Source organism: Tachysurus fulvidraco, chromosome 12 (assembly GCF_022655615.1).
Source record: "Tachysurus fulvidraco isolate hzauxx_2018 chromosome 12, HZAU_PFXX_2.0, whole genome shotgun sequence".
NCBI lineage: Eukaryota > Metazoa > Chordata > Actinopteri > Siluriformes > Bagridae > Tachysurus > Tachysurus fulvidraco.
In genome coordinates this window covers 15,744,947-15,760,744 of record NC_062529.1, presented here as the reverse complement: position 1 = coordinate 15,760,744, position 15,798 = coordinate 15,744,947, and the positions used below count along the sequence as shown (strand labels likewise).

The 15,798-nt window shown below is 38.5% G+C and overlaps 1 protein-coding gene across 1 annotated transcript in view; it reads left to right on the top strand.

The window, feature by feature from the left end:
* aqr (aquarius intron-binding spliceosomal factor) overlaps positions 1-15,798 on the top strand; it is a 36,757-nt gene that overhangs the window by 2,587 nt on the left and 18,372 nt on the right. The window contains exons 3-23 of the mRNA XM_027171981.2: positions 559-615; positions 970-1,010; positions 1,130-1,165; positions 1,272-1,392; positions 2,536-2,676; positions 2,892-2,960; positions 3,244-3,344; positions 3,443-3,525; positions 4,500-4,564; positions 6,133-6,249; positions 6,412-6,525; positions 7,226-7,329; positions 9,561-9,663; positions 11,602-11,722; positions 11,814-11,955; positions 12,034-12,212; positions 12,891-13,058; positions 13,827-13,996; positions 14,267-14,508; positions 14,655-14,798; positions 15,269-15,338. Of these exons, the coding sequence (XP_027027782.2) occupies positions 559-615; positions 970-1,010; positions 1,130-1,165; positions 1,272-1,392; positions 2,536-2,676; positions 2,892-2,960; positions 3,244-3,344; positions 3,443-3,525; positions 4,500-4,564; positions 6,133-6,249; positions 6,412-6,525; positions 7,226-7,329; positions 9,561-9,663; positions 11,602-11,722; positions 11,814-11,955; positions 12,034-12,212; positions 12,891-13,058; positions 13,827-13,996; positions 14,267-14,508; positions 14,655-14,798; positions 15,269-15,338 (2,388 nt within the window). The remainder of the gene's footprint in view (positions 1-558; positions 616-969; positions 1,011-1,129; positions 1,166-1,271; positions 1,393-2,535; positions 2,677-2,891; positions 2,961-3,243; positions 3,345-3,442; positions 3,526-4,499; positions 4,565-6,132; positions 6,250-6,411; positions 6,526-7,225; positions 7,330-9,560; positions 9,664-11,601; positions 11,723-11,813; positions 11,956-12,033; positions 12,213-12,890; positions 13,059-13,826; positions 13,997-14,266; positions 14,509-14,654; positions 14,799-15,268; positions 15,339-15,798) is intronic.

Genomic DNA, 15,798 nt, shown 5'->3' with positions numbered 1-15,798 from the left:
GGAGTAATTTTCCAATGATAATGTGAAGAAGGGAAAGTCTTTATCTCCCTGTTGGTCCAGACACCGGATCCCAGACAGGGAACCAACCCAGCCACTCTCAGTGCCAGTCCCAAGCCCAGATAAAATGAGAAGGGTTGTGTCCGGAAGGGCATCTTTCATAAAACTTGTGTCAAAAGCAGATGTGCTTATCGGATCATCCACTGAGGTGCCGGTGAACATCGAGTAGGCAAAAGACAATAACAACCAAGCATAGTCGTATTTGTGCAGTTGACTGACAGAGTACATTTCTCACTGGCAGTTTAGTGTGAAAGCTGTCATGCAGATCGGTAAGTCGACAGACCGACTAAGAGCATATTCTGTTAAAGAACCTAACTTTATACGTTTTTATTTTCCTCTGCACTAAAGAGAAAGCATGTAAGTGCTGTTCATTACATGACCTCTGTAAGCAGTGTCTGTTGATGTAACGACAACATATTTTCTCTATCATCCCTTTTGTATTAGGTTGTTGATTAACGTATTCACTTTGTTTCTTCTTTCTGTTCTTTTCTCTTTTTTTAGCTCTCAAATAAATTTTGGGCTCCCCACGCAAAGAATAAACTACCGTTTGATTCGAAGGTACGCAACGCATGACTTGTCAAAGAACGCTAACATCATGTGACTCATTACGGTTTGTTGTGTGTCACTTCCTGATAAACAGTGTAAACATCAGACATCTATACAAACTATGTCATTCTAGTGCTGATGAACATCACTGTATATATTGTAAGAATTGCTGCACTTTCTAAATAATGGAGCAGTTTGTGTATAAAGCTTTCATTTTCTGTGCTTTATTATGCCTGCTGTTCATGTGTACACATAAACTTTTCATAGCTCAATAGTACAAGAGACTTTAAATTCATCATGTTTACAGTATTTTTTTTTAGGGCAAAGTGAAATAATCGCCTTTTAATATTATTATCTTTTCTTCAGGTCGTTGAAGACGTCTATCAAAATGAGATTCTCAAGTCAAAGTAAGTCTGCAACAATGACTTTGCATCGAATATTAATGATTTTTATTTAAACAAACCTTCTATTCTGTTGTTGCTGCCTTTGAACTTAATTAAAAGCACGTCTTTCATTTTTCCTTCAGATTTGCAATCAGAAAAATCATGTTGCTGGAATTTAGGTAGGATTGCGATTCGCCATGTCTTTGTCGCTTCACACTGCGTACCTGACTTTGTTAAATGAACTCATATTTTATTCATGTCTTTGGTTGTTTGTTTGTCTTCCAGCCAGTACCTTGAGAATTATTTGTGGATAAACTACAGCCCAGAGGTGTCCAGTAATAGCTATCTGATGTCCATCTGCTGTATAGTTAATGAGAAGTTCAGAGAAAATGTTCCTGCTTGGGAGGTGAGTGTCAGATACTGGGCTTTAGAATAGGATGGTTGTTTTGTTTTGTTTTTTGTTTTGTTTTTTACATTGTTTTATCTGTTGTCTTGCATATCAAGCTAAATAGTCTGATTCTGGTGGTAAAAAAAATGATGGGTTTGTTTAACAGTATGTTTGAAATCAATTATGAGAATGTGTTTATTAGTGATGACATGCAAACTAGTTCAAACTAACCAGATGTGCTTATGGTTCTTTTGAAGGTGTTGGCCAGACTAGATAAAACTATATTTCTTTTCTAGATTCATATTTCATATTTAATTGCTGAAATGCTAGTGAGGTACTCAATCACCCACAATCTAAACCCACCAATTCAAATGTATTTATTTTCATTATTACAATTGACAATGTCTCAAAGCAGCTTTACAGAACACACACATAGAACAAAAGGTTATTATCAAGAATAATATGTAATAGAATAAAAAATGAGTGGTGCTGCTGTTACCATGGAAACTGGAATAACAGCACACGTCGGTATCTCCTTCTTTCCTTCTCTCGTCTACATTGTGTTAGTTTAGAGGGATGAGAAGCGTGTGCAGAGGGAAATCATTTCAGATTAGTCATGTAGTGCAGTGGATCTGAGCAAGCGAGATGTTTTATAGGGCTGGAGTTTTTGCTGGTTAGTGAAGGCTGTTTAGCTCATTTGTGAACTAAATAATGATGCAGCAGTGTAGCTCATCTTTAATCAGTCAAACAGGACCGTGTAATGTTCTGCATTATACCAAACAACATTTTGGCTACGTTTGTCTTTTTAAATCAAATATTTAGCCAAATTCTATTGTGATAAAAGTTTATACAATAACAAGTCTTTCATGAAAGAGACAGAATAAAATGACCAGCTAGAGTGATACAATATAAAGCATGGTGGTGGTAGTACATAAAACTATAAATAAAACTGATAAAGTTTAATTTATGGGATCAGTGGTTCATTTCAGTTATGTACAGCCTTGCTGTTTTTACTTTATAATAATTATTGTAAAGCTACGATTGGCAACCTCAGCTGGTTGGTCACGTTCAATTCTTCAGACTCTCAATTTAAGAAGTTTGTTACTAGTCTATGAAGAGAATAAATATGAGCCATCACATATTTCATCTGTCTATTTTCAGGTTTTTAAAAAAGAGCCCACTCACTTCCCCTACTTTTTCAAGTGTGTAATGGAGGCCTGTCTAACTGGAGAAGAGCTCGGACTGTCACTACGGGAACAAACGGTTCTGCTGATCTTCCTTGATCACTGCTTCAACAGTCTGGTTTGTATCAGTACCTTTAAAACCGGCGCTTTTTATAATGGCGTTATTTTCGATATGTCCAGTAGATGGCAGTGTTGTGCTGCAAGAGAATAGTGACTATCAGGCTGTTGTAATATGTAATAAAGAATTTGAGAGCTTTAATGATCCTATGAGCTTAAAACATTTGGAATATTTCTGTTTTTGTCCAATCCTAATGGGTGTATTTCTTGTCTTAGGAGGTAGATATAATCCGAGAACAGGTGCAGCAGCTCATTTCTCTGCCCATGTGGATGTGCCTCCTGCCGGTGAGCAACAGCACACTCATGATCCTGATAGAAATAGCAGTGTGTTAAACATTCACCGTCCTCTAGTTTATGCATTTGTAACAGATGTGAACATTATCTACTGTAAACAAACAGCTCTTTTATATATAATGATGTACACACACACACAGTATTGTCAAATAGATATTATTTATATAAAAACCCATTATGCACTCTGGTGATCATTGTAACCTATTTGTAGTGCTTTTGTTTTTCATTCTAACAACATCTTTGATAATTTGAATCTAAAAATAACATTTTACAGTCACGACTCCAACACGAAATGAAAAAAGTCCCCAAACTGCAGAAGTTCTGGAATCTCATAAAGAAGAACTATGAGAAAATGGATGCGAAGGATGCCGAACAGTACGAAGCTTCTTTTATTGTCTTAGTCTTATCTTAATTAAAGTCTATCAATAAGGGCATGTAAAATCCTAGTAAAATCACACAACTTTCTTCGGCAGAGCCAAAAGGGAACGGTCCTTTCTCTCTACACTCATAAAGAAGTTTCTCAGAGTGCTGAATTCCATCCCATCATCAGGTACAGGTAAGTCTTCGGATTCTGACACTACCAGCTTTTCCACAGCAAAGTCTTTATCAGACAGCAGGCAACCTGTGATGTGAAGTCAGGAGTAAACAAAGCATTTTTTTTATTAATTAGTCTATTAGATGGATAGATTCACCATTGTGCAGCCCAGTCCCATGTATAGTTATTGTTTGGCAAGTGCATTAACACAAACTGCACTAGTACATCAGAAATGTTGGCTTTGTGCTGGACTTGCTCTTTTTCATCAGTGTTTCAACATACCTGCATCTTTGACTTGGAATCTGCCCTAATTAATCTTCCTAGTTAAAACAGCCTGACTTGTGTGTGTGTGTGTGTGTGTGTGTGTGTGTGTGTGTGTGTGTGTGTGTGTGTGTGTGTGTAGTGCAGCAGGTGGTGAGATTCAGACAGAGTAGTTGGTGCTGTAGTTACAGCATGAACTTTTTTTAACCACGAATAAGGCTCTAATATTCTAGACACAAAATCTGCTTGTCCTGTGCTGCTTTTCATTTATCCCTGAAATACATAACCAGTTTTAAATAGGTCATGTAGGGAAATTTTGTAAAGTATTGTGATGACCCATCATTTCTAACAGACTGTCTGGTTTCTACATTGCGGCTCCTGTGATTTTTTTTTTTATTCGTTTACAATGGAGCCTAAATCTTTCTCCCATCCTCTGACCATTCTGTGATGCAGGTGGTACAGCTGGTTCTCTCTGGCTACCTAATTCATGTTGACACCACAGGACAGACAGGGCGGTATGCGAGATAGAGACACACTGCTCTGTTCAGCGCATGCATACACACTCTTAATCCTTCCTGTCATTCGCTGTCTCTCTGCTCTTTATGGAGTTGCTGGCTGTGAGATACACTTGTCTCAACAATAGCAAATACACTATCTGTGTCTTCATGGCTCTCCCACCATCCACATTGTGTTATTTATACTCCCTGACTTCTTTTTTCCATTTCCTGTTATAGGCCCTATCTCCATGGAGAAGGTGCACTACTGCGAGAGATTCATCGAGCTCATGATTGACTTGGAGGTATTATGGTCGTTATGGTAACAGACTGCTGAAGATATAGAAGCTTTATTGATGCTATTGCTGTTGTTCAAAGAAAATAAATGTGATGTTACATATATGATGAATGAAGTACATGAACTACAAATGAAATGGTAAGCTTGTTGAATTGGCCACCTGACCCAGATTCCCAGAACTGAGCATCTTATCTGTAGTTAAATAAATAAATACAATTAAAAAGTAATTAATTAAATACAAATAAATAAACACTGGTAAAATATAACACAACATCTGGCGTAAACCTTGTGCCAAGTCAAATATGCAGACCAGATGATAGAACAGCCGAAAGAACAACAACGTGTAAAATATGCCATTACTTGTGGTGTATGATATTAAACTCGAATTAGTTCACATTCATCACAATACAGCAGACTACGTAACAAGTTTATATTTGATCAGACTTCTAAACAGTCATAAAAAGTACACAGTACACACTTCACTGTTCATCACCAGCCGATCACCTTGAATCAGGTGTGTTGTGAGAGTACGATGTGCAGAGCTCTAATCCTCTATGATTTAAGTTTAAGAGCCTTGGATTTGGGCCGGGATTGAAACCGAGCAAGGCAGAGCTTTAGTGATAATATCACAGAGATTCACAAGTCATGTCCTAAACAATGCACTAGAATATTGAGACAAAATAAGGAAAAATAAACAGTAAGTTCCTCTGGGACCAAACTGCTTCAAGACATAACAGTGACCTGAGCTCATGCTTTAACACAAACAGAGCAAACACCACACTAACAAACAATTAAATAAAGAAATGTACAGAATATTTACAGGATTTGGCAAACACGCCTTTCGAGAGAAACTGGCATTTATCTCAATTATACAGGTTAGCATTTGACAGTTAGGGACTTTGAGCAAGAGCCCAGAGCTCACAAGCTTCTGATCAGTAGCCCAAAACCTTATCCACTGAGCTACGGCTTCCCTAACAACAGAAGGTAGTGTTGCTGGGAAGTGATACACTATACTTCATCTTTAAATTCACCACAAGGAACTTCAAGTGAGTTTTGTAAGGGACTAACCAATAACTACAGAGATCCAAGACTCCTGATTTGCTTTTCTGCTGTATGCACTTTTCCACTGCAATAGCCACAATTTTGTAACACGTGACAGCAAACATGGAGGAAGTTGAAGCTGTGCTGTTTCTTTTTGTTTTAAATTATTTAACGTTCATGTGTTTTGTTAACCAGCTGAACACCTATTGCATTTTGGCTCTTGCACTGCATTTTGCTTTAAGCAGAACCTTTTTTGAATTTGTATAACAAAATATTTTGCCAGTTGTGCCAAACCTACATCTACATCAGGCTTTATTTATTTATTTTATTTTATTTTATTTGTTTATTTTTACATATTTTACTAAGCCTGACCTACCTATATGTGTTTATTCATATGTACAACTAAATTGTAGCTGGTAATGCTTTTAACTCTGTCATTGTTAGTTATTGTCTGGTGAGTCTATGGAAGTGCCAAGATGTTTTAAAAGTTGTTTTTTATGAGATGAGTTCCTAAACCTTCGTTATTTTCGGCAGGCACTTCTCCCAACACGCCGCTGGTTCAACACTGTGCTGGACGACTCTCACCTGGTGGTCAGCTGCCACCTGTCTGGTCTCATACAGCAAGAGAAAGAAGGTCACCTTTTCTGCCAGGTGGAAACTTATAGTAGAGTTTGTGTGTACTTGCAGTACAACCCACGTATTTTAAATATTAGTCTGTTTTGTGGATGAGCCATTGATTATTAATGGCTCAGTTCCCTATAACTTTAGATAGAACTGGTCAGCTGTGCTATAATTCTGTTTGCTTTCTTGTAGCTGCTGGACATGTTGAAGTTCTACACCGGCTTTGAGATCAATGACCAAACCGGCAACGCTCTCACACAGAAAGAGATGACCACTCTTCACTACGACCGGATAACTTCACTGCAGGTAAATAACATGCTTATTTTCACTAAACTTGTCCATCCCTCCTTTCCGTCTGTCTATTGTTGGTGGAAGGTCATTTAGTATAAATGCTCCTCAATTATTGAATTCGCTGCCTCCTACACTACGAAACATCACATCTGTGGGTGCATTTAAGTCCCAGTTAAAAACATATCTATTTAACAAGCATTTCGGATAATGCAATTATATGTATTATGTGTTGTGTATATGTAAGTGTCTGAATGTACTGTATTTGTGAAATGTAAAGTGACCTTGAGCTATGGAAAGGCGTTATATAAATAAAACTTCTTCTTCTTCTTCTTCTAAACCTCTACCAGACACACTTTTCTACATAATTTACAAAAATCACCATTGAACACTGAATCATTTCAAATTAGCTTGGTGGCTTTTGAGTTTTACTTTTGCTGAGAGGAATTTTGTTTTTTGTTTTTCAAACCGAGCCCTGCAGTGCGTAAAAGCTGGTTTAATGTTTCTCATTTTAATTAGCAATATTTAAAAGGTGGTTTGCATAACCTGGGCTTTGATAGTTTATTCTTCCTATACCGGCTACAAACAAACATCAGTCAGTGCTTTGCTTCCAGATTTAGGGTTTTTTTTCCAGTGTAGTTAATTAACGCTGGCTCATGCTGTTTTAGATACATATCATAAATGTTATATCATACCGAGCTGCATGATTCTTTTACAGAGAGCTGCTTTCGCACACTTTCCTGAGCTGCAGGATTTTGCTCTCTCTAATGTAGCAGCTGTGGACACTCGGCAGTCGCTCACCAAACATTTTGGTCACCTCAGGTAAGAAAAGAAATATCAAGAACACTCTCAGTATTTACTGTTAGTTAGTACAACAGTTTCCAATGCACCCTTCATTCAAATATCTCATCGTGGTTTAGTTAGCATGCTCTCCCTCAGTACATGGCTGCTTTGGGTCTAGCTAAACAGCTGGATTCACATGTGTGAGCCTCCACTGATGGTGCTAAACCTTTTCTTTACCTTGGGAGAGAATTAATCCAAAGATAAAATCTGTTTTAATCCGCTTCTAACAAAGTGTATAAACCCAGCAATTGCACAATAGCTGTAAGAAAGCATTCATAGTTGCTAGTCGGAGCAGGTGTTGAGAACGACAGAGTGCAATTCACTGTCAATCCACCAAGGTTCATAGGAATACTGTTTTTACTGTGTTTACTGGTTCAGGGCAGGTGAGCTCATTTCTTTTATACTGTAATACTCTTGTCGACGGACTTGAGAGCAATACTTATAGAACGTCTCAGTGAGATTTTGTGCAGCCTCGGGTTTTTTTATTATTTATTTATTTATTTATTTATTTATTTATTTATTTATTTATTTATTTATTTATTTTATTTTTGCACACATTGGCCAATTGGGGCCCCTTATCATGCTCGAAAACTCTTGAAATTTGGCACACACGTCAGAGTCGTGCGACACTAGGCTCGGGCAAAGTTGCATGCAATGAACTTTTAAATACCCCTCCTAGAGGATTCATGCGATTGAATCTAATGCGAAATTGCGAACGGATTTTTGATATCTCACACACCGTTGCCATGGCATCATGTCAAATTTACTTTTATTTCAGGCATATTTAAGGCTTATGGCGTGCTTAGATTAAATTAAAATTTGACACATACTTCACATTTGTCGGCTGTTAAGTGTGGACAAAAAGGTCAGACAAAGGTGTGTCTCTTAAGTGGCTCACTAGCGCCCTCGTTTGTCTAAAATGTGGGATTTCATTTACCTACGGTCCCCAAATGGGTCAGTAACAACATAAAATAGTTATGATATGATATAAAATAATATCCACTGATATTTACCCACTTCATGAAACTTGCCCACCGTGCATTGTTTTCTGGGAGGCACCGTATAGCGATAAAAAAACGTGGGGGGCCCGCCATCGCTGCTTGCAGCTATATTTACATTTTGTTTTTTTTGTAATCACTTATAAAGAAAGGGCTCATGCAATGGATTCTATATATCCATGCTCTGAACATGCATCTCATAAAAATGCAAATTGAAGCACACAGACTCATACACACAGCATACAAATCTCTTTTCTTTGTGACTGCTGAGCTCTTGGGTGCCATTCAGTATGAAAAGTATTCGTCTGATGACTCACAGATGACTAGATCTCAGAAGCTCAGTTGGATCAGGTTTTTTTAACAGACCATCATGCTCACAGAGTACCCAATCATGCTCACAGAGTACCCTTACCTTCCGTGTGTGTGTGTGTGTGTGTGTGTGTGTGTGTGTGTGTGTGTGTGTGTGTGTGTGTGTGTGTGAGGGTTCATTCTAAGACAGATTTGTAAAGCTTATAGAACTAACCCTGAGTTCTTTATCATTTATAGGCAGTGTTTGCTATTAGGTTTAATATTTTTATCAGATTACCCTAAAGGAAGGAACCAGTGGAAGTATATGCAATGTTGTTCGCCCCCTTGCTTCGATTCCTGTATTGTATTTGATCACAGAGTTAAACAGCCACAGTGCATTGAGATTAACAACCGTTTATTGGCTTGCTAAGTGACAGGACTCGGGTCATTGAGCACAGGCTCATTGCAACTAGATGGGAAGCTGTGCCTCATTAATTTAATCGATTTGTGAGAGGCTGACAATAAACTCTTTAAACAGCTGCGTTTGTCAGACCATAATAACGCTGCCGCACTGTAAAGCCTGCTGTCTCTTAACACTGTGTGCATGCAGGTGACCGATCGAAAAAGATTTCCTTTGGTGGAAAAAAGGCCTAACTAATCTCAAACCATGTTATCTGTACTGTCCATTATCTTCTCATTATTTAATATATAATTGTTATTTTTTTTATTGATCACGTTTATTCATCATTTTCCCAGTGCAAATGTTATACCTGTTTTAACAAAAAATAAAAAAATCTGGTTAAATTGAGGTTAATTCTCCTTATTGACAAAGTTTCTCTTTTCATCTTACACATGTTACAGTCCTTGTGGAAAGTTTACTCAGTATTGACTCAAGTTTCTTTTCTTCTCTCCGATTTCCTGCAGTCCCAATACCCTTCACCGGGTGGCGTCATACCTGTGCCTTTTACCTGAGCTTCCAGAAGGGAAGGACACCTCCTATGACAAAGAGATGCTTTTAGAGCTATTGGTAGGTTTGAAATCATTTTATTTAATCTAGTTGTAATTCATTTAAGATCACAATTGTTCAAAATAGACATAAATATTTGACCTCAATTTAACAAAGTCTGCATAACAGTGTGATAGTTTAGTTTTTTCGTGTTTTATTGTGCATGCTGAAATTAATTGATGTCGACTTTGAAATGCAGATCCTTTTTTTTTTGCATCTTCATTTTTTAAATCCAATTAGAGTTTGATGTTCTTGGCTGAATTGGCCACTAAGTGCTGTGTCTGGAGAGTGCCTGGAAATGACCGGATGTTTCTCTCAGGCCTTTTCTGATTGCCCCATAAATTTCCTCTCGAGCTCGTCACACACTTGCATAAGAAGCTGTTTTCACTGCGGTCATCAGCACAGCACCTCTGTCCTGCTTTGGCCACAATTATGCTCTCCAGCTGTCCTCCAGAGGTTCAGGAGACACTTTTGTTAATTAACTCGCTCGCTGTATTGTTAGAGAAAATGTCCGTCCACTCATTTAAGTGGCCCTGGTTACCCCCGGCAATACAAATCTCAAAGGCTAAGACTTCATTATGTGTTTATTGCAGGTCGTGCATGTGATAAAGTATATCATTAAGCTTCAAAGGGATCTTCCAACACATTATTCTCAGAGAAATTGATTTATATTTTTGTATATAACATGGAGGCACAGGCTGGAAAAATCAGTAACTGGTTGTTATGTGATGTTTGTTGCATGTTTCTTTTATTAGGTTGTCGTTCGTTTTCTTTTTTTAGCAAAGAGCACAGATGAGAAATGCAGATGCCTGATGCCTTACATGACACTCAGGAGACAGCTTCACACTTCCATATTTCTCACTTGTCTTCACACACTTTTTCATTTCCCAGGCTGGGTGGGGAAGACATGCACACAGTGCACCTTTCTGTCTGAGACACACTGTACCATTCCTGAATTACCATAGAAATTAGTGTCACCCAGGTGAATTTTTATTTCCACACGTCACCAGACTGAGGAACAGGACGTTCATTGTTCTGCCGTGCATTTTCTTGTAGGTCTTGATGGTTTTTAGTTGTAGGTTAGACATCAATCTTAAACAGACACACACAAGCCAGGTGCAGAAGGAGTCAAATTCATCTTGTGATGTCATTACTCGCACCTCATGCATGTTTATAATGAACACCATTGTGTCACTAACATCAAGAGTACCAGTGACCAGTCTTGTAAGGCTCACAAGTATTCCACAGTGACGAGCTACTTTTGTGGTGTCCAGCTTCACTGCTGTGTGTATTAAAGCAGGCATGTTGGATGTGCAAAGTCTTTGACAGCTTTGGTCATTAATGTTTAAATGTATGCTGATCAGTGGCTTACTCTATTTCTTTTGCTCGCTTTTCTTTATTCTTTATTATGACCATATAAGTAATAATAGGAGACTATTTCAAAACGTAAGAAATGACATGTTGTTAATTTTGGTTTAGAATGAGTTGTTTGGAAAGGGTAGAGTTTGAGTTTGGCAGATTGTTCACCTATTGAATGGCAGAGTTAAAGGAAATGGTATTATAGATTATGGTAGTGATACTATTGAATACTATTATAGCTATTGGTACATTACAATTTGTTGGTATGCTTTTGGCAGAGTTTGCGCACCCCTGGTGCTCAATGAAGATGTCTTTGAGACACGTGAACAGCCTTCGCTGCTGTTCTCTTGTTATTGGATCACCTTTGAATGATCTTAATAGCAAGTCTGATCAGGGTCTGATATTATGGGATGTATTGTTCTGGTACAGCTGGCGTCTTTGCAGAGTTGAGGCTGATCATGAACCTGATGTAATGTGCGCTGACCTAATTCCTCACAGTTCTAAATTTCATTTGTCTGTATGTAGAGAGGATCAACACAGGATTTCTGAACTTAGGTCTTAAATTAACCCAATTGCTTTCTCTGTCTCTTGCATTCACAGGTGTCACGTCATGAGCGGAGAATCTCACAGATTGAGCAACTTAACCAGATGCCTCTTTATCCAACCGAGAAGATTATCTGGGATGAGAACATTGTCCCCACCGAGTATTACTCTGGCGAAGGTTTACATCTTTTTTTCAATGTGAAACAATATCAAACACAATAAAATGTGAAACAAGAAAATTTTCTAAATGTCCTGTGATGGTTGTACAGGTTGCTTAGCTCTGCCAAAGCTTAATCTGCAGTTCTTGACTCTTCACGATTACCTGCTGAGAAACTTCAACCTATTCCGTCTGGAGTCTACCTACGAGATCAGACAAGACATAGAAGACATTGTGTTGCGAATGAAGCCATGGTAATTAATTAACAACATTTTCATACCAGTTAAGCAGTCCTTGGAGTGTTCACTAAGACTGCTTCATATCTGCTGTAGGCAGTCAGAATATGGTGGAGTGGTGTTTGGTGGCTGGGCTAGAATGGCACAGACTATTGTGTCCTTCTCCATCGTTGAAGTGGCAAAGCCTAACATTGGAGAGAACTGGCCTGCTCGAGTCCGTGCTGATGTCACTCTGAACCTCAATGTGCAAAACCACATCAAATCTGAGTGGGAAGGTTTGTCCGTTTTCTTCATACGTACATTTCCCTTCTTCTTAACAATCCATTAAATCTACTTTTTAAACAGATTTAAGGTGTTATTTATGGAAATGTTGTTTATTTAGATCTTTTTTGACATTACATTCATGTTCACAACATAATACAGATAAGAAAATGACAGGAACACGTACAAGCAGAAAAGCATTCTCTCCCTGGTTACTGAGAAGCTTTTCATTGCTATAATAATGCGGACATGAAATGTTTATAATCCAAATTTTGACATGAACCTTTGTTAGTTTTTTCAGAATCTGCATATGAAATGAATTAATCCAGATTAATCCCCATGCTTTTCATTCAGTTTTCATCACAGACCTTGGTCTCAGATGAGATTCCTGTCTGTTTTTCATTTGTTTATGATGTTTTTGTCATAGTTTGTCATGCTTTACTTATGATGCAGTGTGTTAAATCAGTCATAGTATGATTCTCTTTGCTAGGTGTTCAATAGCATGTTCCCAGCACTTTTACTTGTCATTTTATGAATCTGTTCTCCCTTTCTCTTTGTGTAAGATGTAAGATTTGCAGTATTATCGTGAGCTTGGTTAATTACAGGCTCCATGTATACAAGGTCAGTGTGTGCTGACTGAGCCGTTTCTTTTCCATGTTCTTTTCTTCCTTGCACTCTTTATTTCTCTTCAGGTTTGCGTAAGCATGATGTTTGTTTTCTGATCACCGTGCGTCCCACCCTACCCTACGGCACACGCTTTGACCGGCGCCAGCCCTTTAGGGAGCAGACAGGCTTAGTGTATGTGAGGGGCTGCGAGGTGCAAGGCATGCTGGATGATAAAGGCCGGGTCATTGAGGAAGGTAAGTTTAATCTCTCCTCTGCTGTGATTTTGTTTTATTTTTATCAGCCAAAGTCACTCTTACAACCCCATGTTGGCAGCAATACAGAGGTGAAAATGCATCAGAGGGGACATGAAAGATGGCAATGCAGCTCTATGCAATGAAATTTCCCTGAAGATATATGCATAAAATAATAGATACTGCTTACGGCTGCATCTTTCTTTTTATGTAAACACTATTGGTTTTATGTACTGTATTTGAATTTCATTTGTTTGGAGTATACTATACATTATATGGCCAAAAGTACTTAGACACCTGACTATCACACCCATGTGCGTGCCTTAACCCGGATTGTTGCACCAAATTCGGAAGCACACGATTGTCTAGTATGTCTTTGTATGCTATAGATTTAGGTTTTCCCTAAAGTGGATTTAAGGCTGAAATCATGACAGTGCTCTACTGCACAAAACAATGTCTACACAAAAATATGATTTGCCAAGGTTTGTGTGGAAGAACTTGTGTGTTCTGCACGTAGTCAACCCCACTGAACACAGCAACTTCACTACAGGCATTCTCACCTTACTGCAGTGCCAAACCTGACTAATGCTCTTGTAGTCGAATGGGCACAAATCCCTATAGCCACCGTCTAAAAATTTAGTGGAAGATTTTTTGCAAAAGGTTCAAGGGTGTTATAGCCTCAAAGAGAGGACCAGCTTTGAAATGATATGTATGATTATGCCAGGGCCATATAGTGCACATTCAGTGAATCTTCTCTGTGTTTGACTCAAGGTCCTGATCCAAAGCCCAAACTAAGGGGTGACTCGAGAACATTCCGAGTGTGGCTGGACCCGAATCAGTACCAACAGGATATGACCAACAGCATCCAGAATGGTGCTGAGGATCCCTACGAGACTTTCAACATCATAATGAGACGCAAGCCCAAGGAGAACAACTTCAAGGTTCGTCTCTCAGGTTTAGTCCAGCCTCACTTTTCAATTCAGTAACCTGTTGATAAATGAAATAATTTTCAGAATCCTTTGTGAAATTAAACTCATTTAAAAAACATGTTTTGGATTGTTAAATGATAAATACATAAAAATTCCATAGTCAGGATGTCAATTTCTATTATTTGCTTTTATATTTCCCTTTTGTCTCCACTGTACTTATAGCCAGTAAATGTCTCTTATTTAAGATTTGACCATCACTGAATTTTATGTTCATCTTTGCAGGCTGTGCTAGAGACAATACGCCACCTAATGAACACTGAGTGTGTTGTCCCTGATTGGCTGCATGACATCATCCTGGGATATGGTGACCCTGGGAGTGCTCATTACTCCAAAATGCCCAATCAGATCTCGTCCCTGGACTTCAATGACACCTTCCTGTCTATTGATAATCTTAAGTCCTGTTTCCCTGGTTACACAGTGAAGGTCACAGAGGAAGACCCAGCCAAGCAGGTCCCACCATTCAGGTCAGGAAAACATTCATCCTGCTACAATCTGACTGCTTCTACCTATTTATGTGCCTCTCAAAGTGGAAATTATAATATTTTTGATCCCAGGTGCAATTTCGATTTCTAAATTTGAAGTGAAAACTGTACCTTTTGCTTATGTTCAGAATCAAGTTCCCTGTAAAGAATGTGAAAGGGAAGAAGCGAAAAGCAGACGAGGAAAGCGAGAAAACTGAAGAAGATAACACACTGATAGTGGAACCCCATGTGATTCCAAACCGTGGCCCCTATCCTTACAACCAACCCAAACGGTGAGAGAAGCTCAACTGAAAATAAAAATGATATAAAGGAAATCACAAGCTTATATTGAATTGTCTGAACGTGTTTAATGATTCTGCTGCTAATTTGTTGTTTGGTGCCATATTTTCAATATTCAATTCTAAATAAACCAAATAAATCTTGGATGCAGCTGAAGATCTAGAAATATATAGTACATTAGTTGTTCTGATTGGGTTCTTTAAGTTTTATGTTTTAAAAAGTACACTAACTTTCTTAACCCGCCATCATTTTTACCCTGAACAGCACCAGCTACATAAGAAATTTCAAGAGCGTTTTATTTGCCCCAATGTTCAGGAGGACTGAAAATCCTCCTCTTCTTCATGCAATATCGATATTACACCACTCCTCCCAGCTCTTCGTTGAAATTGAAATTCACCTATTCAAGTATTCAAGTATTAGCTTAAGATGTGATTCCTGATACTTGTGCTGTGTATTTCGACAGGAACAACATCCCATTTACCCCAACACAGATTGAGGCTATTCGTGCAGGAATGCAGCCAGGCCTCACCATGGTAAGATCAAAACATTACCTTTATATTACTCTTTTCAGTCATTCTTCCTTCATGTCACTTCCACTGTCAAAACGCTGTTTAGCCTGCATCATTCTCTTGCTTTAGATATTTTCTAACTGTATATCAAGGCAATTTCCCAGCGATATTCTTATCATCTATGTAAATGTCGGCGGAATGATGGTGAAGTGAATAATGGCTGTGAGAGGACTTCAGTAAATGAGCCATGTTGTCCTTGCTGGCCTCGGAGTGTCTGAACAGGATGCTGATTGAGAAGCCTCCTCAAACTGCTGATTGGTTGTTGGCAGGGACTGTTGGCTGTTATTTATTGTGCAGTTGGCTGGAAGTGAATATGGCAGGAAGGCTATCGACAGGGTTATAAACCAAGTCATCCTACATCCCTGTCTCTCTCCACCTCCACAATCTGCTGGCATGCGTGGGCTCATTTCACAGCCAAGCAACA